The sequence below is a fragment of the Pinus tabuliformis genome, chromosome 3_2 (genome assembly GCF_031772625.1).
Source record: "Pinus tabuliformis cultivar Carrire ecotype Pingquan chromosome 3_2, CPIR1, whole genome shotgun sequence".
In the NCBI taxonomy this organism is placed as follows: Eukaryota; Viridiplantae; Streptophyta; class Pinopsida; order Pinales; family Pinaceae; genus Pinus; species Pinus tabuliformis.
The window spans coordinates 130321091-130348835 of NC_142302.1; the positions used below are offsets into that span (position 1 = coordinate 130321091).

At 34.0% G+C, this 27745-nt stretch overlaps 1 protein-coding gene across 5 annotated transcripts; it reads right to left on the reverse strand.

The window, feature by feature from the left end:
• Nucleotides 1-8127: 8127 nt before the first annotated feature.
• On the reverse strand, nucleotides 8128-11053 carry LOC149180162 (putative anthocyanidin reductase). Of its 5 annotated transcripts, none has more exons than XM_089415933.1 (5): nucleotides 10419-11053; nucleotides 9237-9431; nucleotides 8997-9156; nucleotides 8592-8637; nucleotides 8128-8447 (listed from the first exon to the last, which is right to left on the reverse strand). In XM_089415933.1, the coding sequence occupies exons 1-5, from the start codon at nucleotides 10623-10625 to the stop codon at nucleotides 8288-8290; spliced, it is 768 nt and encodes a 255-aa protein (XP_089272059.1). In that variant the 5' UTR covers nucleotides 10626-11053; the 3' UTR covers nucleotides 8128-8287. The 5 variants fall into 5 exon arrangements, 3 of the variants coding, with proteins under 3 accessions (XP_089272059.1, XP_089272058.1, XP_089272060.1); XM_089415932.1 differs by having other exon boundaries at nucleotides 8541-8637; XR_016256898.1 differs by having other exon boundaries at nucleotides 8364-8447; nucleotides 8592-8739; nucleotides 10419-11043.
• Between the last annotated feature and the right edge of the window lie 16692 nt (nucleotides 11054-27745).

Here is a 27745-nt window from a genome sequence, read left to right on the forward strand (position 1 = left end):
TTTTTTCATAATATATACATTTTTTTAATGATATATAATATACACGCAGTTGATATTAAAATATTTTACATAACATGTACATCAAGACAGTTTATTAGGCAAATTAAAATGATTTTTTATTATTAACATATTTTTAAGTATATATCAATATTACTTTGTATTAAAATATTTGATCAATAACTAGATTATAAGATTTAAACATCTTACTGACATATCTTTTTACTTCTAACTTTACAACATATTCATTTTTTTATAGCCGCAATTATTTTTCTATTTAGAACATAATTTTTGACTTTTAATTTTAGTTTAAAGGGGAAGGGACAGACAAACTTACACATCCCCCTCATACTGGGTTGTAGAACCAGCATAGATCCATCCCCCTCTATCATCATACATCCATCTCAAGTACAGATCTAACATGAGCCAAGAGGGATCAAACTTACATATCCCCCTCATACTTCATTGTATAACCAACATAGATCCATCTCAAGTATAGATCTAACATAAGCCGAGAGGGATCGAATTTCTTCACGTGCAAACTTCTTTAGAGTGTAAAATACAATGTGTTATTTTTCATTGTTTAAATTGTATTTTTGAATGCTAAATTGATTATATATAAGACAAAATAAACATTTTAAGCATAAAAAAATTAATGTTTTTCATAATACATAAGGCTAAATAAAAATTTTAAGCATAAAAATTTATTTTTTCATAATGTATGCATTTTTTTTAAATGATATATAATATATACGCAATTGACATTAAAATATTTTACATAACATGTACATCTAGACATTTTATGATGCAAATTAAAATGATTTTTTATTATTAACATATTTTTAAGTATATGTCAATATTAATTTGTATTAAAATATTTTATCAATAACCAAATTATAAGATTTAAACATCTTACTCACATATTTTTTATGTCTAATTACTTTACAATATATTCATTTTTTTTTTATAGACGACATTATTTTTCTATTTAGAACATAATTTATAACTTTTATTTTTATTTTAATGGAGAATGGAGGGATGTACAGATAAACTTACACATCCCCTGGTGTTATGGACAAACTTACAAATCACCTGGTGTTGTGGACAAACTTACACATCCCCTCGTGTTGTAGAACCAACATAGATCCATATCAAGTACGGATCTAACATGAAGAACCAGCATAGATCCATCTCAAGTACGAATCTAACATGAAGAACCAGCGTAGATCCATCTCAAGTAAGGATCTAACATGAGCAGAGAGGGATCAAATTTATTCACGTGTAAACTTCTTTAGAGTGTAAAATGCAATGTGTTAGTTTTCATTGTTTAAATTGTATTTTTGAATGCTAAATAGAGTATATATAAGACGAAATAAATGTTTTAAGCATAAAAGCTTAATTTTTTTTTATAATATATACAATTTTTAAAATGATATATAATATATACGCAATTGACATTAAAATATTTTACATAACATGTACATCAAGACATTTTATGACAATTAAAATAATTTTTTATTATTAACATATTTTTAAGTATATGTCAATATAAATCCGTATTAAAATATTTTATCAATAACCAAATTATAAGATTTAAACATCTTACTCACATATTTTTTTTTTACTTCTAATTACTTTAGAACATATTCATTTTATTTTGTTATATTTGACATTATTTTCTATATCAATAACCAAATTATAAGATTTAAACATCTTACTCACATATTTTTTTTTACTTCTACTTACTTTACAACATATTCATTTTTTTATAGTCAACATTATTTTCTATTTAGAACATAATTTTTAACGTTTATTTTTATTTTAAAAGGGAACGGATGGACAAACAAACTTACACACCCCCCTCACATCCCCCTCATACTGGGCCCTTTCGTAATTGACATTAAAATATTTTACATAACATGCACATCCAGAGATTTTATGAGGCAAATTAAAATGTTTTTTATTATTAACATACTTTTAAGTATATGTCAATATTACTTGGTATTAAAATATTTTTATCAATAACCAAATTATAAGATTTAAAAATCTTACTCATATATTTTTTTACTTCTTATTACTCTACAACATATTCATTTTTTTATACCCTACATTATTTTTCTATTTAGAACATAATTTTTAACTTTTATTTTTATTTTAAGCACAGACTTACAAATCCCCTCATACTAGGCTATAGAACAAGCATAGATCCATCTCATGTAAGAGATCAAATTACTTTTGGTGCAAACTTATTTAGAGTGTAAAATACAATGTGTTGGTTTTAATTGTTTAAATTGTATTTTTGAATGCTAAATAGAGTATATATAAGATGAAATAAAGTTTCTAAGCATAAAAGCTTAATTTTTTCATAATATATACATTTTTTAAAATGATATATAATATATATGCAATTGAGATTAAAATATTTTACATAACATGTACATGACATTTTATGACGCAAATTAAAATGATTTTTTATTATTAACATATTTCTAAATATATGTCAATATTAATTCGTATTAAATATTTTATCAATAACCAAATTATCAGATTTAAACATCTTACTCAAATATTTTTTTACTTCTAATTACTTTACAAAATAATCATTTTTTATAGCCTACATTATTTTTTTTATTTAGAACATAATTTTTAACTTTTATTTTTATTTTAAAGGGAACGTAAACTTACATATCCCCCTCAAAATATTTTACATAAGATGCACATTGTAGAATGAGCTTTTAGCAATTGACATTAAAATATTTTACATAACATGTACATTGATACATTTTATGAGGCAAATTAAAAGGGTTTTTTATTATTAACATATTTTAAAGTATATGTCAATATTAATTAGTATTAAAATATTTTATCAATAATCAAATTATAAGATTTAAACATCTTACTCACATATTTTTTTACTTCTAATTACTTTACAACACAATTTTTTTTATAGAAGACATATTTTTTCTATTTAAAATATAATTTTTATTTTAAAGAAGAATAAAAGACTAACAAACTTACACATCCCTCATATTGAACTATAGAATGAGCCTCTGGCCTCAATAACCCAAAACCGAAATGACAAACCTATCACTACTTCTAACTACAAAATATTGAAACAGAAACCACATAACGTCAACGTTTTTAATTTTATATAAATTTTATCTATTTATTGAAAATTTGATAAAATTACGGCGTTTCAATGTTTTGAGACCGTTAATGTTTTCAAGGCATGAATTAAATATCAAATAGTTACTCTCTGAATCTTAGCATATTATAGATTAAATTTATATCAACGATTTGTAGTAAACTTAAAAATAAAGTTAATTGCATTAAATTAGTTTTATTTAGTTTTAATTTATATAGAGTATGTCAAAATATTGATAGATTAATGATTAAGATTTATGTTTAAGTTAATTATGTTTTTTAATAATTTTATTTTAAATTAATTAAAGAAAGAAAATGTCATATTATATCAATACACGTTATATTGGGCATGTATTAGTAAATTATAGTATTGGCTTATAATATTGTAACTAGATTTATTTACAATATAAAAATATTCATGATCAAGTGGAAATGAATATCTATAATTAAAAATATTGTTACAATTTTTTTAAATTACATATATTTAACTCATATATTAATTTTTTAATAATAATAATAATAAAATTATAATTTGGTTATTTTTTATAATTATGCAATAAATGTTTTTTTGATGTTTATGCAATAAATGAATGCCTATTAAAGATCGATTCAGTTTGGACATAGCTAACGACATCATAATGGAAGATTCATGTAAACAACCACGTTTCCAGCATAGATTTGCATTTATTTCCTTAATTTAAATGTTTGAGTACAAATGAATTTTAGCAGAACGTGCACAATGTTGTTGGAACGATTTGCATGCGGTGGAAATGTGCAAAAGCCAAAGAAAATGATCTCCTTTGCATCTTAGCAAATAAAATATTGTATTATTAATATATCATAATTTAAGATCGATACCGATAAGGTTCAGGCCTTTTTAAAAGGTACAAATACCAATGAAATAAGTGCATTAATGATATCTTTTCAAAAGGTAAATCAGCAAAAGCGATTTCGTTAAGATATTCTTAACTAGCAATTGCCCCAAAAGGTGTAAAGAGAGGCCGATAGTTTTTTTAAATTAGAAAAAATTGTATAAAGGAGGTATTTGTAGATAGCTTCGGGGTTGAAGAGGAATTTGTAATTACATTTTAAAATCCATATAATGTTTAGTAGTGTTTTATAATGATACCAAAGAAGGATGGAATTGTTTTTTATTTTTTCTAATAAATATATAATATAATAATAATGTTTTTTTAAAGTATTATTTTTAGTTTTTTTTAAAGAAAAAGTAATACCAAGCCATTATTTTTATGTTTAATTTTTTTTTTTTTTTTAGTGTTTTAAAGAAAAAATAATAATAGTCATTATTTTTATGTTTAATTTTAATTTTAGAGTGCTAGGGATATGGGACTTATGGGTTAACATTTTGAAGAGTTTTGGAGTTTTGAAAAGCTTTGGGGTTTGATGAGGAATTTGTAAATTACATTTTAAAATCTATATAATGTTTAGTAGTTTTTTATAATGATATCAAATAAGGATTTATTAATGGGTTTGTTTTAACTCTAGTTTTATTGGAATGTTAGAGGGAAACTTGTGTTGGTTTGAGGTTGTATTTTTTCTTTGACTTTGGAAAAAGATATAAGGGTGGGTTTTAATATGGGATTTAGTAGGACCATCATAAGAATAGGTCTTCTCATTATTCTAGATCTCAATAAAGTGATGAAAGATCATAATGAAAAGAAGGTTTTAAATTATGGTTATCCAAGAAGTACTTTTCTCAATTGTCATTTGTCAAACCCAAAATAATGAGGATGAGGTAGGAAAGGCCACATATGGTCCCAATGACCATTGTTCATTCTTGAAAACATTGTGTAGAGAAGTGCTTTGAGGCTTCATCATTTGCAAATGTAGTGCAAAGAAATGTAATGACGTGTTGTCTATTTTGGAGGTGTTATGAAGTCGTGAGGATATAGAGGTTGGACAAAGTGAAAATGAAATGAAATGCAAAAAAAACAAGGTGATATTGCATCGCCAATTTGGATTACTCCTTTGGCTCATTAATGGAAGGAGATTAATCTACAGGATCATGCAAAATTTGGTAATCGGATGTGCACGTGTATCCTCATGATTTTCTATTTATAAATTTCAGTATTGATTATGCAAGAGAGCAGGATTGGGTTTTGTAATTTGTCAATTACTTTCTTTGGTTGGAGTTTTGATTATAGTTTAAAATTTGGTATTGCCCTAGTGACTGCAATGTGTAACTATGTGATGATACCCGAGCATCTGCGCTCTTCAGTATTGTTCTGCAATAGTTAGAGCTAAGGTTTTCCAGAGATTAAAGTAAGTCTCACTACTCATTTAGAATGGCGATTGAGATTCAACAGCCCAGTTTCAAATGTGGTCTACATTATCAATTTAGTATTTCATAATTGGCATGGCCAAACTGTCTACTTTGATTTTCACAAATTCAATTTCAAAAAACAGTGTTTGCAAATATTTATTTCAATTGTGGATTGGTTTCATGGTAAACCAAAACAGAAAATCGCTTTCCTTGCACATATATGCTGCCCCGAATTGTTATCATTATCAGTATTATTATCTTCTCCCAACAGCGACAGAATGACGGATATATGCACAAGAGAAGAACCAAAAAGACAAGTACTCCAAGATATCCACTGAAAAGAAGCCTATAATCACAGAATCATTACTGCAGTAGAGTGTTTACATTGTTACTTTAGCTCTCAGAGGCCTCAAGTAAACTCTAGGTGCAAATTTCAATAGTTTTGCACAATCATGTATGATTTAATAAATATTGAGGTTTGCAGCTCAACATCTTTTTTATCTCTCTCAATGCTTAATAGATCCAAGTAAAGGTGAAGCTATGCTAGTTTACAGTTGTTTGAAGTTAGGAAGAAAGGCAAAAAATGTCATCATATTTTGACTATATGGTAATTTAAAAAAAAATGGCATTGGTTCTTTTTCCATTTTTATATTAGTGTTATATACACACACAAAGATCTCCTGCACCCCAGACTGTAAAGCTCCTCACTTCTCTTGACCCAAATACAAAACTCAATTGATTTTTATAAGTCTATAAGTGCATGCTTCAGTCCAAAAATTGGCTCCAAACAGCTCATACAATATAATAAAATATGGTTATACAGATCTGTGCAGGTGTCAAGTGAATGAAAGAAAATTTACCACAGATTTGTCCATACTAGGGCACCAGAGGGGTTTTGTACCCAGCAATGTGCATACTGAATATGTGCTCAGAATTATCCCACAACTAAATGTCTGTTCATCCTCAATTCTTTAGGGCCCAACATGTGCCAAAAAGAACAATCTCAAAAGATTGCATGTCAGCCAAAAATAGCTTGACTTAAAATATAACAAGAGAACAGATACAATTGACATTGAAGCATCTCCATCCAAAGACCACAACTGTAGTTGAATCCAGTGTGTTTCTTATAGTGGAGAAAACAAGGGATCTATCATGAATCAAATTGTGTTCTTATAGTAGAGAAAACAAGGGATCTATCTTATTTGTGAAAAGCACTCACCATAATCCCCAACTTTCTGACAGAATTAAGTCTTCTTGTTTCATGACACATGTACACACTTGGCTCACAAAAGTTTGAATGATCCATAGTAATCTATATCTACCAGAAACAATTGCAACATAGCAAAATCATCCTGAACCAACAACTATCACATGCCACGTACCAACACTAATTCTGAAGGGTTAATCCATAATAGTAATACTTTAGGTGAGATCACGTAATTAAAGAAAACCATCTCTAAGCATCTTGAACCCCAATGTCTATAGTTCTCGTGTGAATTCTATGATAGGTGCAACAAAATATATAAAAGTTCAGTTTTGCAAGAGTTAATGGAGGTTTTGCAATTTTTATGCAGGTAATGGAGATTTTGCAATTTTTATGCAGGTGTAAGCAAGCCTAATATGATTTCACAAAATTAGACAAGAACAACAAATCGTTTTGCTTATGACTGCTTTCAGATTAACATTTACGAATGCGGTCTCCATTGAGCTATTAAAATAATAATAATAAAATAAATAAATCATTATTTTTCCTTTTTTAGTATGAAATTATATTCTGAAAAATTTCATGCAAATTTTGTTAGCTATTAAAGCAACTCCAACTTGGATCCACAGAGTCGAACATCACCGACTCAAGCTGTCTTCCATAGGACACGATACACGAGAGAAAATTCGGATATTTTGCATAGGAAATTGGCAGTCGTAGAATTTGACATCACATTTTTCAAATAAACTATGATGATAACTTCTAGTTTCATTTGGGCAAAATACCAAATGGTATTCAACTGAAAATTAAGGCCATATCACAGGGCTATACACTAACCATCAATTTCTGTAGTGCACTACCTATTTGAGACTTGAGAGAGCAACAACAAAAGAAATGTCTCCCAAAACAAGAAATATGAAAACTTCAAATAAAAAACAGCAAGAAAGCAAAACCATTCTGAGGTTCAGCAAAACATTGACTGATGTAACAAACAAAATATAAATGCACAAGGACGTTCATAAAGAGTTCCCGTCGATGATCAAGGTAACAGTTAACTGGGACAGCGAAGAATTTTACCAAAATCTAACTGACTAAATATTTAATATGAAAGGCTACTAACATGTCATTCACCATGAAAAGCATGACATTGCAGGCACCATCTGCCCAGTGTTAGTCATCAGTTCAAACAGCCAAAATCATCACGTACGTACACATGATATATTATAGACCCCAGTACCATCTGCAGTGCCTGCTACTATCATACCGTTTCAAAGGTTGGCTGATTGATGTTCATTGTGTTCAGTTACATTCCTTATTAGCATCATTAATAATAATATTATATACTTACATCAAGACTAAAACTAAAGCAGCATTCAGATTTAACTCAGCTGTTATTTACACCTAAGTTGATCTTATATCTTGTTACATTAACAACATTGATTATCTACACCTGCGGCACAACTACAGGCAAAGAAGGCTTTCAAATAGATTAAAAATCAAGCTGAGAATCATTCAAACTTCAACTCAGACATCAATTTACATCATAACCAAAAGTAAAAAGGCTTTTACTAATAGATTCATTACATCATAACCAAGAGTAAAAAGGCTTTTACTAATAGATTCATTTTGAAACGGGGCATTGTCGAACAAATTAACTTTTAATCCATTTTTTTTTCCAGGAAAAGGTGAAAGATAATAATAATCAGACTGAAGACCGCAGCGTAAACACAGTTAAGGAAGCAGCTGATGCAATTAAACCACGAGCTTGTCCATGGATACATAGTTATAACACCACCATCACTCTCTGCATTATCCAACCTGTAAACCAAAAAATATGCTCACAAAAATTATGATTAACTCATGTATAGTGGTGGTGTTGAAAATAAAAGATGAAAACTAATGGTTACTTACTGAAAGTCTATCTTGTACTTTGGATAACGCTTGCAAATGAAATCTACAAACCCTGATAAAGTGGTGCTATGGGCAGAGCAAATGTATCTTTCTCCCACTGTAGGTTGTTCCATCAAAAACAAATGAGCTCTACAAACATCTTCAATATGAACAAAAGATGTCACAATAGACTTCAATAATCCTTGCCATTATGTGTTTCCTGCAATTCAATCATGGCTTTTTATCGTTAATTTGATTTTATTTAAATTTGGAACATACCCATATTTAAAAGATAAATGATATTAAATCTACGGAATGTTTATCGTTAATATGTAAAACCTAATGGTGAGATTGTAACCTCATACCTCATTATTTTCTATTATATAGAACCTGAGGTTGCCGTGCCACATCAATTATTAAAAACAAACCCAAAAAGAGAAAAACAAAACAAAAAAATCAGGCTCGAGTTTGTGAAACCTGTGATGAGGGACATGGTTACATCGACGCTGGAGGGAATTGTCGTTGTTAGCCAAGGACCCACTACTGTGACTGGGACCATACTGACAACTTCCATTTTGTTTTCTTTAGCAAATTGCAGGGCAGCTTGGTCTGCCAGGGTTTTTGACACATAATACATCTGAATGCATTCAATCAATGAAAACCGTAAAACTTCCTACAATGTTCAATTTAAACCAGAAATTCGTGCAATAAACTTACCCAACCAGGGGGTTTATTTTGTCTGATGAGATCTACTGAGCTCCAGCATGATTCATCGATGATTTCCACTGGTTTCTCTGGAAAAGAAGCAGCACTGGCAGATGATGTGTAAACCACACGCCTTACACTTTTGGTTGCTAGGCAGGACTTGAGAACATTCAGAGTTCCTCTCACGGCAGTTTCAATCACCTCTCTCTGTACAAAACAATTCGATTAATATCATATCGTTGTCCCAAAAACATCGGTAACTTACTTCTTTACTGTTTCACTTACCTCTGGATCTTGGGAACCAAAATCTGTAGGAGTTGCAACATGAAAGACGCCGCGGCAGCCATGGATGGCATAGTCAAAGCTCCCTTCCTCGCAGAGATTTGCTCTGAAAAGACGAAGCCTCTCTTGGGCCCCTGAGAGTGAGAGAAGGGATGAGTTCTTTGATGGGTTGTGTGGATCTCTGAGAGTGGCATGCACTGTGTACCCATTCTCCAGCAGAGTCTTTACGAGCCATTAAGCTAATTTTTTTACTTTGAACTTCACCTTATTATAAATTTTGAAAATATTTTAAAATCTAAATAAAACCAATTGTGTGCTTTCTCTTGTTTTTCCTGTTATCTGTAAGAATGACCAAAAAGGTGTGAATGCTAAAAATGTAACAAGTTCAGCCAAACCTTGGAATTAAATAAATTTTCCCATAAAAATTGTCAATATTATTTTTATAATGTATGGATTTTGACCTATTCATATCATCGTTCTATCAGGCGAAAAAAAGAATTCTAAAAGTTGTCCGTTCCAAAACTTCAGATGCAATTCATTTCCCAAAAAACCTTTTACAGCAATACCGATTCTCTTTGTCAACAAGTAAATCACAAATCGGGAATTGCCTAGGTTATATTAGCAAAGAAGAGAGAGGTGCGAGGTTCGAATCTCTTTCCCTCCCCGTTAAAGTGTTTTGTATCTTAGCTTCGTAACTGACACAAATCAATCCAATAACGAAAAACTTGGTAACCAAAATAATTCGGTGACAATTTCGACTAATAATGTGATATCTGAAGGCAAATAATGAAGCATAAAACTTAATTCAAACAGTAAAGAAAACCTGAACACTCGAATTAACTATTCCTCACAATTCATGATAAAAAAATAACATGAAATTGACACAAATATGCAAAGAGCCGGGCAAATAACCTGGTCAATTCTTCTCTTCTGAATTCCAAATTGGGTACCTTTAAACCATCTCAGCCAATATATATCAGTACCACCTCTGTCCCGTGAATTTTCCTCCGCCGCTGAGTTTATAATTTCTCCCGTGTCCGACGATGAAGCTGGGAATAGCAGAAGCGAAAAAAGTAGCAGTAACCCCAGAAATCCTCCGTTAGGCCTGTGGATATTCATTCCCTAAGATGCGCTAATAAAATGTAAATTCGCCAGAAATAAATCAATATGCAGTAAAGATCTGCTCCAACATCAATGCCGAAACGCTTTGACAAATTCCCGTCACTTGCTGTTCTCAATTGAGACACCACAAACAGTGTTTTTCTTCCCGTCTCGACAAAGGGGTGGAATAGAAAAAGGAACTACCCGCTGTCTCCATTGCGCGTATGAACCGTGGACCAGAGGCAAGCAGGCGGAACATTCTTGAAAATGATTGAACTACCTATTTGGACTGCAAATTTTCGTTGAAAAGTCGGTCTATTGACAGAAACGGCAGTTCTGCTAAATGTGGGAAGCCCGTATAAAATATCCATGAATACATGACGCAGCTCACTTGCAGAACCCTGCGGTTATGCCCGCTCTTTTCCCGATGCCACGTAGCGTGAGATTGCAGAACTCTGCGGTTATGCCCACTCTATTCCCGCCGCCACGTGTCAGCGTGAGAAAGAAAGGGACGACGAAAGGAAAGTCTATCGACCTAATTATTTAAGATCAAAAGTTGCTTTACATTTTAGGGGTTTTAATGAAAATTGAGCGAAATGTGAAAAGAGATTATTAAGTTAGATGATCGATAAATAATTATTATAATAAATATCATTTTTATTTAAAAAATGATAAATTAATTATTTTTATAAATATACATTAATTTGGAATATGTTTTAAAATTATTTTTATTTAGTTAAAAGTTCGTTAGCCTGTCCCTTAAGGAGTGTCTTGAAATTATTTTCTTTGGAATGAAGCATGCGAGGCTTAGCCTCGCATATAAACTAGCAAGTGATAGGTAGAAAATTTTATTGACATCTCTTTGAAGTTAATTTTTTCTTCACAATTTGATTTTGATAGTTTTAGGTACGGCAATCAGTTTTTATGGATTTTAATAATATATAAGATATTATATATTAAAATATATATATTAAGTTTATTAATTAGTATAGATTTATTTTAATATTAAATTTATTATGTTTTGAGAGATTAAATTTTTAGAGGTATAATTTTTCTTTAAATTTTTCATTCTAAAATAGGTTTGCATGTCAAGAAATTTGATCCTTTTAGATACTTGATAAATTTGGGATTAAAATAAATTTAAGGTAATTTTATTAAAAAATTTTATTGTAAGTATTATTTTTTGTTTTGTCCGTAACACCTCTAGACAGGACAAACTCCTGCCGAGTCGACTCTACCACAGGGAGCCTGACCCTGATGGACCCAAGGATGGCTAATTTTATTGTAAGTAATAAGACTTTACATATTTATTAACTAAATTGAACCCACGCATCGTAACAGAGGGCCAATGTCTTGGCGGGGGGACGGTCTTCAACCAACTGGACTACCCATGAGGGCTAATTTTATTGTAAGTATTAAGTGTTTACATATTTATTAACTAAATTAAAACATAAAGTTTTGAAATATCATGGTTAGAAATATGAATTATATTATTTAAATTTCTTTTAATGTAATATGCATATTATGATTTTTTTCCGCAGAAAATTTCTAAAAAAAAAAAAAATCGGTGAATTAGAAGAGTCTATCAACCAAAGATACTAGGAAATCTACTAAACTATAACAAACTATCAAAGACTGACAATAACAGTAATTACAAAAACGAACATACTTATTCTTTGAAGATTCAAGATGAAAAATTCAAGGTTTTTTGGGTTGAGGAGGAAATGCCTCTGATATTGGCATGACTTTCTCTAAGTTGACTAAATTTTCTCCATCTTCTTGGACCAATATCTTAATGCTACCAAACCCCTTCTTTATGTCCTCCTTAATGTTGTACAAATGAAATTCAGTGCTTCCTGCATGTTATGCGACATGTACCTAATGACCTCTTGAGGATCGATTAACTTTGGTTATTTGTCCATTTACTAACATGTGTAGGTTTGGTGTAATGGAAATCGTGATTCCAACAAATGGTATGAGAGCCAAAGGTCTCGAGTTCAAAACACACCTAGATCATGTTGGGCGTAGATTGTTGGATGAATGAAAGTCAACACTCCCCACATGTTTCATGACATGTGCCTAATAACCTCTCAAGGATCCATTAACTCTAGCGATGCATATGTTTACTAACACTTGCACGTTTTGGTGTAACAACAATCGTGATTCCAACACTTAACCATCTTGGGAAGTTCTTTGAAATATTGTGTTTGAACTCCTAAAAGGGGATTTGAAGAACTAGTACCAAATTGAGCATTATCTATTTGATGTTCTAACATGGTTGTAGATCTTTATTGAGGCATGCCTTTTCATGTCCTTTTCCAGATAAATCATTCGTGGAAAATCTAGATCCATGTCTTCTAGGAGGTATTTAATCTCATCCTCCTCCATTACTAAGCTAGTTGGCTCCTTTGGCAAAGGATTTTGCAGATAACCTTCTAGATTCTTTTTCTTAGGCTCTGTTGGGGGGGGGGGGCAAGGACTTGGAAATACCTCCTATAGCTAACCGAGGGACTGATTGATTAAATTCTTACATTATGGTCTCATTTGGAGAGGAGAAAGACATGAACCTATTTCTAGATCTGGAGTTTGAACCAAAATTTGTGGCTCCCCGAGGTCTCAAATTCCTTGTCCACTAGGGAAATTTTCCAAAACCCTCTTTCTCTTTATGAGTTTATTTATCTGTTGGTAAATCCTTTACAATCAAATTATAGTCTCTAAAAGTATGTCATATTCATGACAAAATCTACATCTAAATGGGACATTTCATAATCCAATTTGTTTCCAAATATTATCCAGATAAAAAATGTTTATTCAAATTGGAAGAGGCTATGAAATATTCATATAGACACAAATCCTTAAAAGAATGTATATCTCCCTCTCTTAGTTTTGTTATAAATGTTGACAAAGCTATCAATGACATTGCTAATGCTTTCAAATATCTTATCCTCCCAATATTCCTTTAGAAGAGAAAAGAGTTGAACCCATGTTGGGGTAGTAAGTAAGTATTCCTTCTCGATATTGTACCACTCTTTTTAAAATCACATGAAAATCCCACCATTATTAAAAAAGTAAGGCCCTCCTTCAAAACCCCTCATTCTATCTTCCAAGCTAGAAAAAGATTATTATGAAGAACCCTTTTTCTCCCAGCTCCAAATCTATTTATCCCTTAAGGTTGCATTCATTTTGGATCCAACTAATCTGATACTTTTTAGAGAGCCATAATTCAATGAACTTATATATCAAAGCATGATCCTACATATATTGGACGTATTCCACAACCTTGTTAGATTTGACCTCATACTTTGGATCTTGTACTTATTTTGGCAGAAACACACTTGAATTTTATTTTTCTAGAATGCTCAAAGAAGTGGTCTCTCTGAGTGACCAAAATTTGCATTACCTCCAGCGGAGCTTTAAAAAGGACATGAATGGTGAGGATCTTGGTAGGAATTGTTGGCCCATCCAACATTCTTATGAATTCCTGAGACAATATGGTTGAAGGATGGGGTCGATCCCCTTCCCGTAGAACTAGCCATGGACATATATATATATATATATATATATATATATATATATATATATATATAAACCCTAGCCAAAGCCCTAAAAAATAAAATTTAAACCATATCAATTAATCAATTCGAATCCCTGGTAGTGGGATATTTTTCCATCGAAATTAACAAAATTGAAATAATTCAATCACTTATTATTTTTAATATTTCTTTTATTTCTTTTTGCCTTTTATTTATATTTTAATTGAGGTGGCATTTAACTAAATGAGGGGTGGGATAAGGATGCCCAGTCTTGGTTGGACTATTTGGGAATAAAGGAGGACATCTTCTTGCAAACTTAAGCTAATATTAAAAAATATTATTATTTCCAAATTTAAGAGAAATTGTGGGGAAATAAAAAGCTAGAGGGAAAAATGAAACTATGATATATTCTGAATCAGACTAATCTATTATATTACAAAAAAGTCAAAAATTACAGCATCAGTGTTACAACAGGGCCGTAGCACTGTGATTCCTGTCGGGAGATTGACAGATTTCCCAGGATTAAACATGTCCAAAATTACACGGGTACAGAAATTGGAAGCGATGACAAACTAGCATAATGACACAGGACAGTGCATAAGACCGACACTTAAAACATATGGATAGCCGACACTTAGACACATAAGGACTGAGTCCGAACACATACAAGATGACAGTGAGTGCAAACAGAGAAAACTTTCCCTTCCCAGCGACTAAGAGCGAACAACAGGTCGAGTTATTCATCATCGGTGGTGTGCGGTTCGTCCTCCTCTTTGCCCCTGAAGTGCTTGGGGATGTCCGGGTCGGGGAGATGGATCCTCTGCGCTGGTTCGCTGGGGCCTGCCTGAGAGTCTGGGGAAGAGCTATCCTTGATGGGGCGTAACAGATCAATAGTAGGCACTTGCATATCGATTGTGGGAACAATCCCTGGAACCCGAGGAGGGTTTGCCTGCGGAGCTTCCTCTTGACCTCTTGGATTGCCACAGTGCTCCACAGAAACCGAAACGATGAATGTTGAATTTGCCAGAGAGCAGGGAATTCGATACCTGACCATGGGATGCGCAGAGTGGCCACAATCCATGATTTCTCCATGCTCCGTTGCCCTACCGCGTCCAGCTGCTCGTCCCCGGGAGCGACGGTGGTCTGAAGTAACTTCAATTGAGGTAGAGGGAGACATAGTATGCCTCTGAGCCGAAGCACGACCCCTAGAGCTTCCGCGCCTGCTAATCATTCTCAGGCGCTCACGCTGCATCCCCAAGTTGGCCAGAGAGCAGGAGTATCCCTGCGCAATCTTCCTCAGAACCAGAGAATAATCCGACGCTACCGCCGAATGCCCAGACCTTATGCAACACTGCTGGAGAATGACAGAGGTGCCAGGCCTTTGTAGCGCCATTTTTCCACTTCCCAGGAGAGCAGTTAAGACGGAAATGACTTGAATTAATTCCTGCAGAGGGACTACCGCCGCCAGTCTTAAATAACCACCGGCCTTGTATTGCGTGGCTCGTCCGGACTGACACATGCCCATGTGACGAGCCATTGGCCTGCTACGCGTTGGAGCCACCCGCATCCGAGAGTGATGTCTCATAAGCAGAGACTTGTTACCATGGGTGACAGGAAAGAGTTGGCTTGTCTATATAGCCAAGAGAAGACATGTGGACAAAATTTTGGAGCTGCTACAGTGACAGAGGATGAAGCTACAGTGTTTGAAGAACTTGATTTGATTGCCAGAATCAATCAAGATAATGATGAACAATTACTGAAGATTGTCGAAGAGGAAGATGGAGATTATGCTGAAGTTAATTTGCAGCATGTTGATGAAATGATGAAATATTTACTGGAAACATTTGAAACAGAGAAAGAAGTTGCAGATGAAATTGCAGGTGACAAGCAAAGGAATGTTGCAGAGGGACAGGAAGTTTGGGAGGCCGCAACATCCATAGTGACAGCTAGAGCAACATGTGAGGCGACATTTATAGTAGCAGCAACAGAAAAGGTGCAAAACAGCAGTAAGGGTGAAAAGGAAGCAATAAAAACAAGTGAAGAACAAGCAAGAATGGGAGTTCAACAATCAAGAGATGGAAACAATCAACAAACAGAGGACATACTGGACAGAGAAATTGAGTTGATAAGGAGGTTAATGATAAAAACATCCCAGAGAAAGACGACAATAAGAAAGAAAAGGAGCGATAAAAAGAGAAAGACAGCGAAAGATTGCGAGAGCACAGCAAATGGAGCATTACAGCAAAAAATATGGAAACCTGGAGGACAACAGTAGATAACAGTAAAGCAATTGATAAGCAAGGAAAGATTACAAAATAAAATTTGGGATCCAGGAGGAAATAATTATCCAGACTTATGTCCAGGTGGTCATGAATTTTCTTACATGGGGAGTCTGATGCAGGAGCATCAAGGGTATTTTTTTATTTGTAAATATGTTAGAAAAGGGGGTGGGACAACTTTTAATATTTTATTTAATTTGTTATTTTAAATAAAATAGGAGAGTGAGGATTTTGCAAATATCCTTTTATTAATTAAAAGGATATGAGAGAATTTGGGTAGTGAAGGATATAAAGGGATAAGATTCTAGATAATAGGATTTGTTGAGATATTTTAGTGATATTGAGATATTAAGGGGATTGAGCATTAAATTAGATCTTTTTAAAAATTGTATAAATTCATTAAGCCTCAAAGGCATGGGGAGGAGATTGTGAGTTGTAGAGAGTGTGAGATTGGGAATAGAAAGCAGGGGTTTCTGCTTGGGAGCCTTCGGGCAATTTGCAAAGGGCCACCGAACTAGAATATCGGGCCAACAAAAGTTTGTAAGTCATTGTTTTGTTTCAGATTATACATACATTGGTTGATTGATTGAGAAAATTTTTATTTGATTTCTGAAGTTCATGGCATTGTTGAATTAATGAAGAAATGATCAATGGGCTTGAATTTACATTGATTTTGTGTGGTAACCGCCATGTATAATCATTGAGTGTAAAATGGCATTAAATCTCTACGTAAAGGATGTATTGTAAGGCATTGAGTCTGTAGCTTGGTGTGGAACTCTGTATGTAAAAACTCTGTTCTATCAGGGTCGTTGGTTATTGAGAAAAACTTGTGTAATTCAGTGACATCAATAATGGATGGATTTCACTGTTGCATAATGTGTTAAATGAACTGTAAACCATCGAAGGGTTGTAGCATTGCTTTGACGCAGATTTGAATAGTCGATGTTTAATGGTGTTAAAAAAAACCAATGCAAAACTGTCTGCCTGTCAATTGCGCTGAATTGGGTATGAACAAATTGTGAATCACTATTATTAATGTGTTGGTCTTCTGTCCAAGAATAAAGGTTGACATGATATATGACCACGTTATTGAAGCTGTTTTCAGGAGAACTTAAAATTGCATCGGTTCTGTATTAAAATACATAGTTGTTGACTGCGCCAGTGGTATTGAGTGACATCGTTTGTATAAGTCGACATTGAGAGCAGGAATATAAAACTGTGTTTCGGCTTGTAAAATCAATGGAACTTGACATACATAGTTGTTATAGACATTTTTGTGCCTCGCAGCATGGAGCATGAAATGTCGATAATTACAGGGATCCAAAGTCCCTAAAACATGTTGTTCTTACCCCTAGAGGAACAAGGTCAGCAAACCACAGCACTTCCTATCAGTTCTCCACCTGAAAACACTCAAAAACAGGCTATTTTTGGATCATGTCAGCTGCTCCACTGAGCATCTGCGCTGAATGTCAACTGCTCCTCCTTGTACCTGCGCTGAAAGTCAAATCTAATGAAGGCTACCTGCGCTGGGCGAGATTGGCCAAGTGGCACAGTCATTCTGCAAGGTGTCAACTGCCCAGGAAGCTTCCAAACTGACACTTGGTTCAAGGAATTCGCCCTATGATGAGTAAGAAGGTCTTGATCTCCAAGTGGAAGCAAGATTCTCCAAGTGGACTCAAGAACTGAAGATTAACTAAAGTGGGAGAGGACACTAGTCAGCTTTATGCCAGCCTCAAGCTGACTCATCCTTTCTCCAAATCTCCTATATATAGAGCTCTCTCATGAGGTCTAAGGAGGCTGGAATTTTGTGCAAGCAAGGAAGTGTTGTTGGTTTACAGTTAGAGCTATTGGGTGATTGATTTTATAGAGGAGAAGAGGAGATTTCTTGCTGCTGGGAAGGTGCTGCTTGATTGGAGCCATTTATGGTTGTAACCTTCTCAGAACCTTTTTCTTCTATCAATAAAGCTTTGATGTTCTCCTATATACTTGTATTGCAATGATGTATTGTTTTTATCTGTATATTTGATTCATTCTAATCCATGCATCAGTTATGAGTACATGTTTCTTGTAGTTTCCCTCTCTTGTTTTTGCAGGATCTTCGTGTAGCTGGGCCGGCAAAGGGAGCAAGGAGCTGGGAACAAGAGGCAAAGATAGAAGATAGGATCGACAAAAGCGAAAGACATCGGTTGGTCAATCTTTTCTTCCTTCTCTGTACTTTCATAAAGGAAAAATATCAAAGCTTTACTTTCAGTTGTTGCTAAGGAACTATCACCCTTAGAGTAGGGATAGGGTCATTCCGAGTCGGATACTTTTCCCCACAACAATAGTCTTGTTTGTAATGCGACTGTGTGAGATGGAGGTTGCTGGAGTATTAATTCATATATGAGTTAAAATGACGTTCTAAAAAAAAACTAAGTGCAGAATCGATATCTCTTAATCGAATTTCCATTTGAATGATTTTACTATATGACAAAGGCACAGGTTCGAAATCCATTCGATGGCAATGTTTGAAATCCGGTTCAGAATTCGTCCCCTTCGTGGTGTTTGAAACTATGTGGAAGCTGGTAGTTAAAGCCCAGAAGTTTTGAAACAGTTTGTTTACCAATCGATTGAAGGTACGTTCTTTGCGTAATTGTTACAAATTGGAACAAAATTGTGTTACTTTTCCAAGTCTACATGCAGTGTCAGGGCGGATCGATGGTAGGTTGTATAAATCAGAAGCGCCGGTATTGAGACAACCAGTCAGATGTTGAAAGCGGCAGTCAGTGAATGTGAACACGACGCTGTTACTTTGGGTTTGGTTTGATTAAAATGTAAATGGTGTCAGAAGCCTGTGGATTCGATAGTGTATTGATGCATTGAGTTTTAAATGTTGTCAGTGTTGAATTGAAACGGTATTAATACAACCCGAGTGTAATGTGTTAAGCTTTGAACACATTCAGAAGTTGTAGTTTTATGAACTGATACATCTGCCAGATCGTTGAAGTTGAACACAATATGTATCCATTGTTGGATGGACAGGTATGAATGTTGGAATTGATCAAATTCTAAGTTTTTATATGAATTGTCATTTTCCTAAAATGGGTAAAGTGCGCTTATATAATTGGAACTTGATTTTGTATTAAGTTCAAAAGCGGAATCTTGTTATGAGGCTTGGTGTATTGAAGATAGAATGTTAAGAATTAAACATGGGAAGAGAATTGGAGAGGCATAAGCGCATGGACTAGAATTATGATTGAAATTTATATTTGAACTCACATTATCATTGGGTTTGCTTGAAGGATTCAAAGCATGAATTTGCCAGACATTGAGGGTTTGATTTGTCAAAAAGCTGAGATGCATGTTTATGATCACAGAGATTAAAGATTCTGGGTATTGCAGGCTAACCCTGCATCATCTGTTTGGGTGGGGGGGGGGGGGGGGGGGGGGCAAGGACTTGGAAATACCTCCTATATGTAACCGAGGCACTGATTGATTAAATTCTTACATTATGGTCTTGTTTGGAGAGGAGAAATACATGAACCTACTTCTAGATCTGGGCTTTGAACCAGAATTTGTAGCTCCTTGAGGTCTCAAATTCCTTGTCCACTAGGGAAATTTTCCAAAACCCTCTTTCTATTTATGAGTTTATTTATCTGTTGGTAAATCCTTTACAATCAAAGTATAGTCTCTAAAAGTATGTCATATTCATGACAACATCTACATCTAAATGGGACATTTCATAATCCAATTTGTTTCCAAATATTATCCAGATAAAAAATGTTTATTCAAACTGGAAGAGGCTGTGAAATATTCATATAGACACAAATCCTTACAAGAATGTATATCTCCCTCTCTTAGTTTCCTTATAAATGTTGACAAAGCTATCAATGACATTGCTAATGCTTTCAAATATTTTATCCTCCCAGTATTCCTTTAGAAGAGAAAAGAGTTGAACCCATGTTGGGGTAGTAAGTAAGTATTCCTTCTCGATATCGTACCACTCTTTTTAAAATCACATGAAAATCCCAACATTATTAAAAAAGTAAGGCCCTCCTTCAAAACCCCTCATTCTATCTTCCAAGCTAGAAAAATATTATTATGAAGAACCCATTTTCTCCTAGCTGCAAATCTATTTATCCCTTGAGGTTGCATTCATTTTGGATCCAACTAATCCGATACTTTTAGAGAGCCATAATTCAATGAACTTATATATCAAAGCATGATCCTACATATATTGGACGTATTCCACAACCTTGTTAGATTTGACCTCATACTTTGGATCTTGTACTTATTTTGGCAGAAACACACTTGAATTTTATTTTTCTAGAATGCTCAAAGAAGTGGTCTCTCTGAGTGACCAAAATTTGCATTACCTCCAGCGGAGCTTTAAAAAGGACCTGAATGGTGAGGATCTTGGTAGGAATTGTTGGCCCATCTAACAACATTGTTATGAATTCCTGAGATAAATGGTTGAAGGAGGGGGTCAATCCCCTTCCCATAGAACTAGCCATGGACATATATATATATATATATATATATATATATATATATATATATATATATATATAATAAACCCTAGCCAAAGCCCTAAAAAATAAAATTTAAACCATATCAATAAATCAATTTGACTCCCTGGTAGTAGGATATTTTTCCATCGAAATTAACAAAATTGAAATAATTCAATCACTTATTATTTTTAATATTTCTTTTATTTCTTTTTGTCTTTTATTTATTTTTTAATTGAGGTGACATTTAACTAAATAAGGGGTGGGATAAGGATGCCCAATCTTGGCTGGACTATTTGGGAATAAAGGAGGACATCTTCTTGCAAACGTAAGCTAATATTAAAAAATATTATTATTTCAAAATTTAAGAGAAATTGTGGGGAAATAAAAAGCTAGAGGGAAAAATGAAACTATGATATTATAAGGAGGTGACCTACCCCAATCTTGAAAACTATAATGATCTCTCTGATTTGACTAGTGTTAAGAAGAAAATGAGAATTTCCAAGATCAGAACTAATTCTCATGAACTTCATAGTGAATTTGGGATTTGCCCAATTCCCAAAATGCCAAGGGATGAAAGAGTTTGTCACATATTGAATCCTAAGAAATTTGAAGATGAAAAACACTCTCTCTTAGATTGTCCATACCATACTCACATTTGATCTAATTTTCAAAATATTTGTCATACTACCAACCTTCTTGACCTTTTAACTAAAAAAACTATGGTGATCCGGGAACACTTCTCTCACTTCCCTTTGAGCATAGAATAAAATTTTAAAGAATTCTTATTAACCTCTTTTCTTCTTAAGGTCTGGTAGACAATATAGGCCTTAGTAGATGTTAACCATCATCATCATCATTATTTGATTTATTGCTTCACCACAACATTTTATCTAAAACTTCACTACAATATCTCCTTTATAATGAAGTAAAAAATTACTATTATTATTTATTATTTATTTTATATCTAACATGTCATTTATTTAATGATAACTAAATTTAAACACGAAGTTTTGAAATATCATGTTTACAAATATGAATAATCGTTATTTGAATTTCTTTTAATGTAATATGCATATTATGATTTTTTTCTAAATTTTTTTGTATTTCTATTAATAAAAACAAAATTGCAATAATGCAATCACTTATTATTTTTATTATTAATTTTTACTTTACAACATCTCAACATTAATCTAGTGAATATCTCCCCATAATAAAATCAACATTATATTTTTTTCCTTTTTAATTTAATTTTAAATCTAACACATTATTAACTTGATACTCCACTACAATATATGCTCCATACTAGGATATATGGAGCTTAGTATGGTAGATCCTCCATTTTCATTAGTAGAAAACAAATTAACACCACATAGAAATGGCTAGGTGGCCTCAACTTGCCCAGTGGGAAACCAAGTCTGTAGACACCTATTCGCATTATATGCCATCCAGTAGAAAAAAATATTAAGTCTCTCTATCAAGGCCATATAAGTTTCAGTTTCTTTTCCACATCCATACTCTAGAGTTCTACATTCATATGTAAATGCATAGACAAATTTAAAAGCTAGCCGCACATATAAACAAAACTATGAGTAAGTAAGCATGTTATTCATGTTGTTCAACTGACGTTGATTCAACTGGAGTTGGATCTTTGGCATTCAATCTGGGAAGCTCTGTCTAAACCAGAATGCAAGGTAGATGTTGCTCATTTTGGCAAAGGCAGATGTCCTATTTATGCAGTTGGAACTGTACCTTCTGAAATTCCTACTTGTCGTTTGGCAGTCCCTAAATCGCAACTACCATGCTCACCAAGATTTGTTCCATCACCTTTCCCAACTGGTTTTTCATCAACCAGTATAAGTAGAGGGTCTGTTTTTACTGGGTGATTCTCCCTCTTGTGTTCCCAGGGTCTGGGACGAGGACTCTCCAATCCTCTAGCTCTGTATCTGTCTCACTCTCCTGCCTTTTCAAGTCTTCCTCCCATTCTTCTATCAGTCTCCTAACTTCTTCATTGGTTCCCTCTCGGTAGGCGGTTGTCGCTTCATTGATTAATCACTCAACATACTTTCGACCTCGTCGACTGCCCGAAGAGCTGGGTTCTGTGTCATGCTTGGCATCCCGTGGCCACTTACCTCAGCCTCGAGTCTTTGTTGGTTGTGCCATGATCTCAAAAGACAAAGGTTTCCTCCTAGAATGCGGGTGTACAGGTGGACAATATCCCAATACCAAAACCCTCGAGCTTTTCTAGGGACGTGACTGCATGCTCCTACAATATGCTCCCTGCCCACTACCAAATAATTCCCATACAGGATAGGAGAATCTCAAAATAGAGCAAGATGGTTAGGGTGCCCATCAGATTACTAAGGCAGTTGCAGGTTATCGCCACCAACCCACGCCCCCATCCCCTATTATCCCTACACCCAGTCCCCAATTTTCGCTGCATCTCCCGCAAACGAAACTAGAAACAGGGTAGCATAATGAGGTGAGAGAGGATGCCAATTACATACCCGGTTTCCTTCGCTTGCTGTCGGTGAGTTCTCTATCGCTCGTGGAGCCGTTGCACCTGCCTGTCGCTCTAGTCCCCTTGCACTCGGTTATTCTGGTGATAACTACACTCCCCTTCGAGATGACTGCATACTAAAACTCTTTCCCTCCTCTCACTGCCACCTTTCTTTAATACTCTGTCTATCATCATGCAAAAAAACAAACATCTTTTTAAAATTAAAAAAAAAAAATCAAAATTTATTAACACTAAATCTTTTTAAGACCTACATTAAAGATCAAATAATTTCTCTCTAAATCCTAACGTATTATAGATCACATTATGTGAATGAATTACAACACTATAAAGATAAAATTAACCTAACTATATTAGTTTCATCTCATAATCTATTTTGATTTTACCTCAAAACATGATTTTAGGTTAATCTATTTCGATTTACCTAAAAACATCATAGGAAAAGATTCCTTATCTAGATTAATCGAGGTATTATTTTGATCTAGCTAAAGACATCATAGTGGAAAATTCCTTTACTCAAATTATTGAAAACGACGGCCTTTCCTAGCATAGCTTTGCATTTAGTTCCTTAATTTAAAGGTTTTAAGTGCAAATAAATTTTAGGAGAACGTGCACAATGTGTTGCAACCTCACTTTAAATACAATTGATTTGGATATGGTGGGAAACATGCAAACCCCAGAGGAAATGATATCCATTGCATGTTAGGCAATAAAATATTTTTATTAACTAATAAAATATGTTAGCTAATAATGTTTTTTTATTAATATTTTAAAATATATACCTTTTATAAAGGTACGAAGCTTACTAAAATAATGACATTAATAATATATTTTTCAAAAGGCAAATCAACAGAGGCGATTTGGTTAAGATAGCCTTGAATACTTAACAATGAAAAGCTCCGTTTCAAATAAGTTGTTTTCTATTAAAAAATGAGTAAAATATGAGCAAGTTGGATCATTAAATTCAATAAAATTGATTCTGACATGGTAATCTCTAATTTTAAAAATAAAAGTCACCATGAAACAACCGATTAAAACTCCAAATTCGCAAGATTCCCCATTATTTGAATTTGGTATGTGTAGACCATTGAGTTCGAAGGAGAGGTAATGAGTATTAATATTTCATATTTATTGAGCTGAGAGATTCAAAGTTACAATTTAATATGGGGTGATGTGTAATTTTGTCTATTGTGAAGTTAACATATATTGCTTTTAAAAATAATGTTGGTTATAATCAAAATAAAAAACAGTTAGTTTTACTTAAAAATATTATAAAACCTAATCTCACTCTAATTGTGCTTGTTTTATTGATTGTTCATATTACAACCCAATTCGAAAGAAATATGGTAAAAATATTTCACTCTCACTCTCAATTATAAATAAAATATTCCCATGTATGTTATATCAAATTTAATTAAAAGAAAAATAAATAAAGTTGATACTATTTATATTTTCATATAAATTCTCTAAGAAATTCCTTCTCCAGCGGTAATTTTGACCTGTTTTGAGATTTTAGAAAGCTCTATTGAAGTTTTCAATAGTTTTCGGAGTGATTCTCAAGTTTTCGACTGTCATTTTGAGTTGCTTTAAGGTTTAGGATGTCGTTTTGATCCAGTTTAACATTTTCGGCGTTCAATGCAGTGTCGCGTGTAAAATATTTTTGTCGAGACCTTCGTTCGGTGCTTTTTGATCGACTTACTGCAAATTATATGGCTTCTCTTGGAGCGACAATGAGTTCGCGCTTGTTCAGTGCAGCGGTCCAAGCAGCGTGAGTAGTGTGGTTATCAGTGAGAGCAGCGAGCAATGAACAGTGAGCAGTGTGAAAGCAGGGATCTTTTATGCAACAGAAGCATTGAGCCAACAAATGCATTCAAACATGATAAAGGAACAAGAAATTTCAGAGCAGGTGGAGACAAATGATTTAGGACAAGTGAAAATTGCCTCATCCGCCAAAGCTGGGAAGTGGGTTTGGGTCAATGCCAAACAATATCAGGGCATTTTAAAATGAAGAATAGCTCGTCTAAAATGGGAGCAAACAAGGAAGAAACGGTCTAAAAAGAAAAGTACTCGAGCCCTTCGCAAAAAGCACCCAAACAAGTCTCCTCTACAAGCACGTGGCAACAAGAAGCCCAGAGGAAAAGTCACTGATGATTCTGCCTTATATAGTCCCACATCCACACCTCTCACCTGGTCATCCGATCTTTATGTGAAAGAATTGTTAAATGCAAAACAAAGGTTGGAGGCTTTAGAAGCTAAAGGGCAGGAAAGAGATCATAAAATTCATATAATAACAGCTGAGAACAAGGCTTTAGCAGAAAGCAATAAAGTTTTAAAAGAACAAGTGGCATTGCTACAGGAAGCTCTCATGATAGGGAAGATAGAATGGCAACGCATGAAGGCGGATGTGCAAAACATAAAGAAATCTGTAGTGGAAAGTACAGAGGTGGTGAATGTGAAACCATCCCAAGATAAAGGGAGAATGATTGCCCAAATAAACAACCATGAAGAGAACGCAAGAGAAGAAACGAAAGGAGATTCCACCAAAGTTTCCAAAACTTGGGCTCAAGTTATTAGCAATTCTGCTAATAAGGAAGGAGAAACAAATATTAAGGTTGAAAACATACAAGATAGTGAAGGAAAGGAAAGAAAAAATAGGGCATCAATCATAATTATTAAAGGGGTGAAAGAATATGGGAAAAATGAAAGTACTCTTGACCTTGCAAAAGACTTCTTGAAAGACAAGTTGCTATGGCAAGGACAAATATGCCAAGCATGGAGGGTGGGTAAGTTTAATGGGGAGAGATCCAGGCCCCTAAAAGTCATTATGCCTAGCTTGTGTGATAAATACATCATTCTAAGCAAGAAACATCTCTTGAGGGGTTCTCGTTTTTTCCTAGAAGAAGATTTAATTGTAAAACAACAGGAGGAAAGAAGGAAGGAAATTTGAAGCTTAGGGCAGCAAGCGATGAAGGCAAGAGAGCATGGATTTATAAAGGCAAAGCTGTGATAGCACGATTTGGACCTCCTTCCAAAACAGAGTAGCAAGATGGTAATAAAGAACGGGAAACAAACTCTTCAACAGGAAATCAAAAAGCAAGGTCAGTATGGGAAAGCAGGGACAAAGACTCAAATGTGAGTCTTGCATGTCAAAATAAATAGAAATCAAGTCATACCCAAGTTTCCTTAAGATTAGTTTGTTGGAACTGCAGAGGTTATCCATGGAGACGACGACCTGGGTTAGGGCCTACTGCGGACGATAGAGAGATAATTTGCCTCATAGAAACACATGAGCATGAAGGGTGCAAGACACCTCTATTTGAAGGATATTGGAAGATGGCAGTGTGGAACAAGGCAACAGGGAATGGAAAAGGGCACGGGGATATCATGATTTTAGTAAGGGAGGAAGAAGGTCATCTCATTCAGTTAGAAAAAAAAGACTCAAATAAGCAATTCATTTGGTTTAAAATATCAGAAAATGGAAACCACATTAGAATTGTAGCATGCTATTTTGTGCCGCAGGTTTCAAAAATCTACAAAGGTAGAGGGCTTGATCACAAAGATCCATTTGCAACCTTAAAAGCGAATATTGCAACATATTCGTAGCTAGGTGAAGTCCTTATAGTGGGTGATTTCAATGTTAGGACTGCAAGTGAGCAAGCTAGCATTCTTTGTTGTAAATATGATTGTGACCCTATTTGGCTTACAGAAGAAAGTAATCATCAGTGGGAAAGAATTGTAGAGAACAAGGGCTGCAATCTCTTTAGTGAACAATTGCTTACTCTATGTGGGCCCTTTGATTTAGTCATTTGTAATGGCTTGAATAGATGGGCAAAGTCTGGTAATTTCACTTGCAATACTTACAATGGAGCAAGTGTGGTAGATTATGTAATTTGCTCGCATGGTTTGTGTGAGAAAATGGAGGAAGTTTTGATTGGAGATCAGCTGTGGGACTTGAAATCAGATCACAAGCCAATTTATTTATGTTTCTCTTGGATTGGAAAGAAACAATTAGAGCAAAAAATTTAGCATGTCCAACAAAATCTCTCACAAGGTAGAATTATTTTGACCTCAGAAAATTGTAATACCTTCAAAATGACGCTAGAGAGGCTCTCCGGGAAGGAGAAAATTACAATTCACAATGTTCATAGTCATGAATTAACACATTTAATTCAATGCGCACTTGCAAAGTGCAAAAGAGAAAAAATTAAGAAGTCTGAAACAAATTGCTTTTCGGTTAATGCTTGTATTGACGAGGAATGAAAAAAGGCAAGGAGAATGTGGAAAGAGTCAAACAAGGATAACATAAAGCTCAAAGCTTACA

What these genes read in the sequence shown, in the direction of transcription:
- LOC149180162 (XM_089415932.1), bottom strand. Translation starts at nt 10,625, where the DNA reads ATGAATATCCACAGGCCTAACGGAGGATTTCTGGGGTTACTGCTACTT. An exon ending in AAAATAAACCCCCTGGTTGG is followed by an intron (nt 9,157 to 9,236) that starts GTAAGTTTATTG and finishes GAATGCATTCAG; the next exon opens with ATGTATTATGTGTCAAAAAC. An exon ending in AACCATGTCCCTCATCACAG is followed by an intron (nt 8,638 to 8,996) that starts GTTTCACAAACT and finishes AACAACCTACAG; the next exon opens with TGGGAGAAAGATACATTTGC.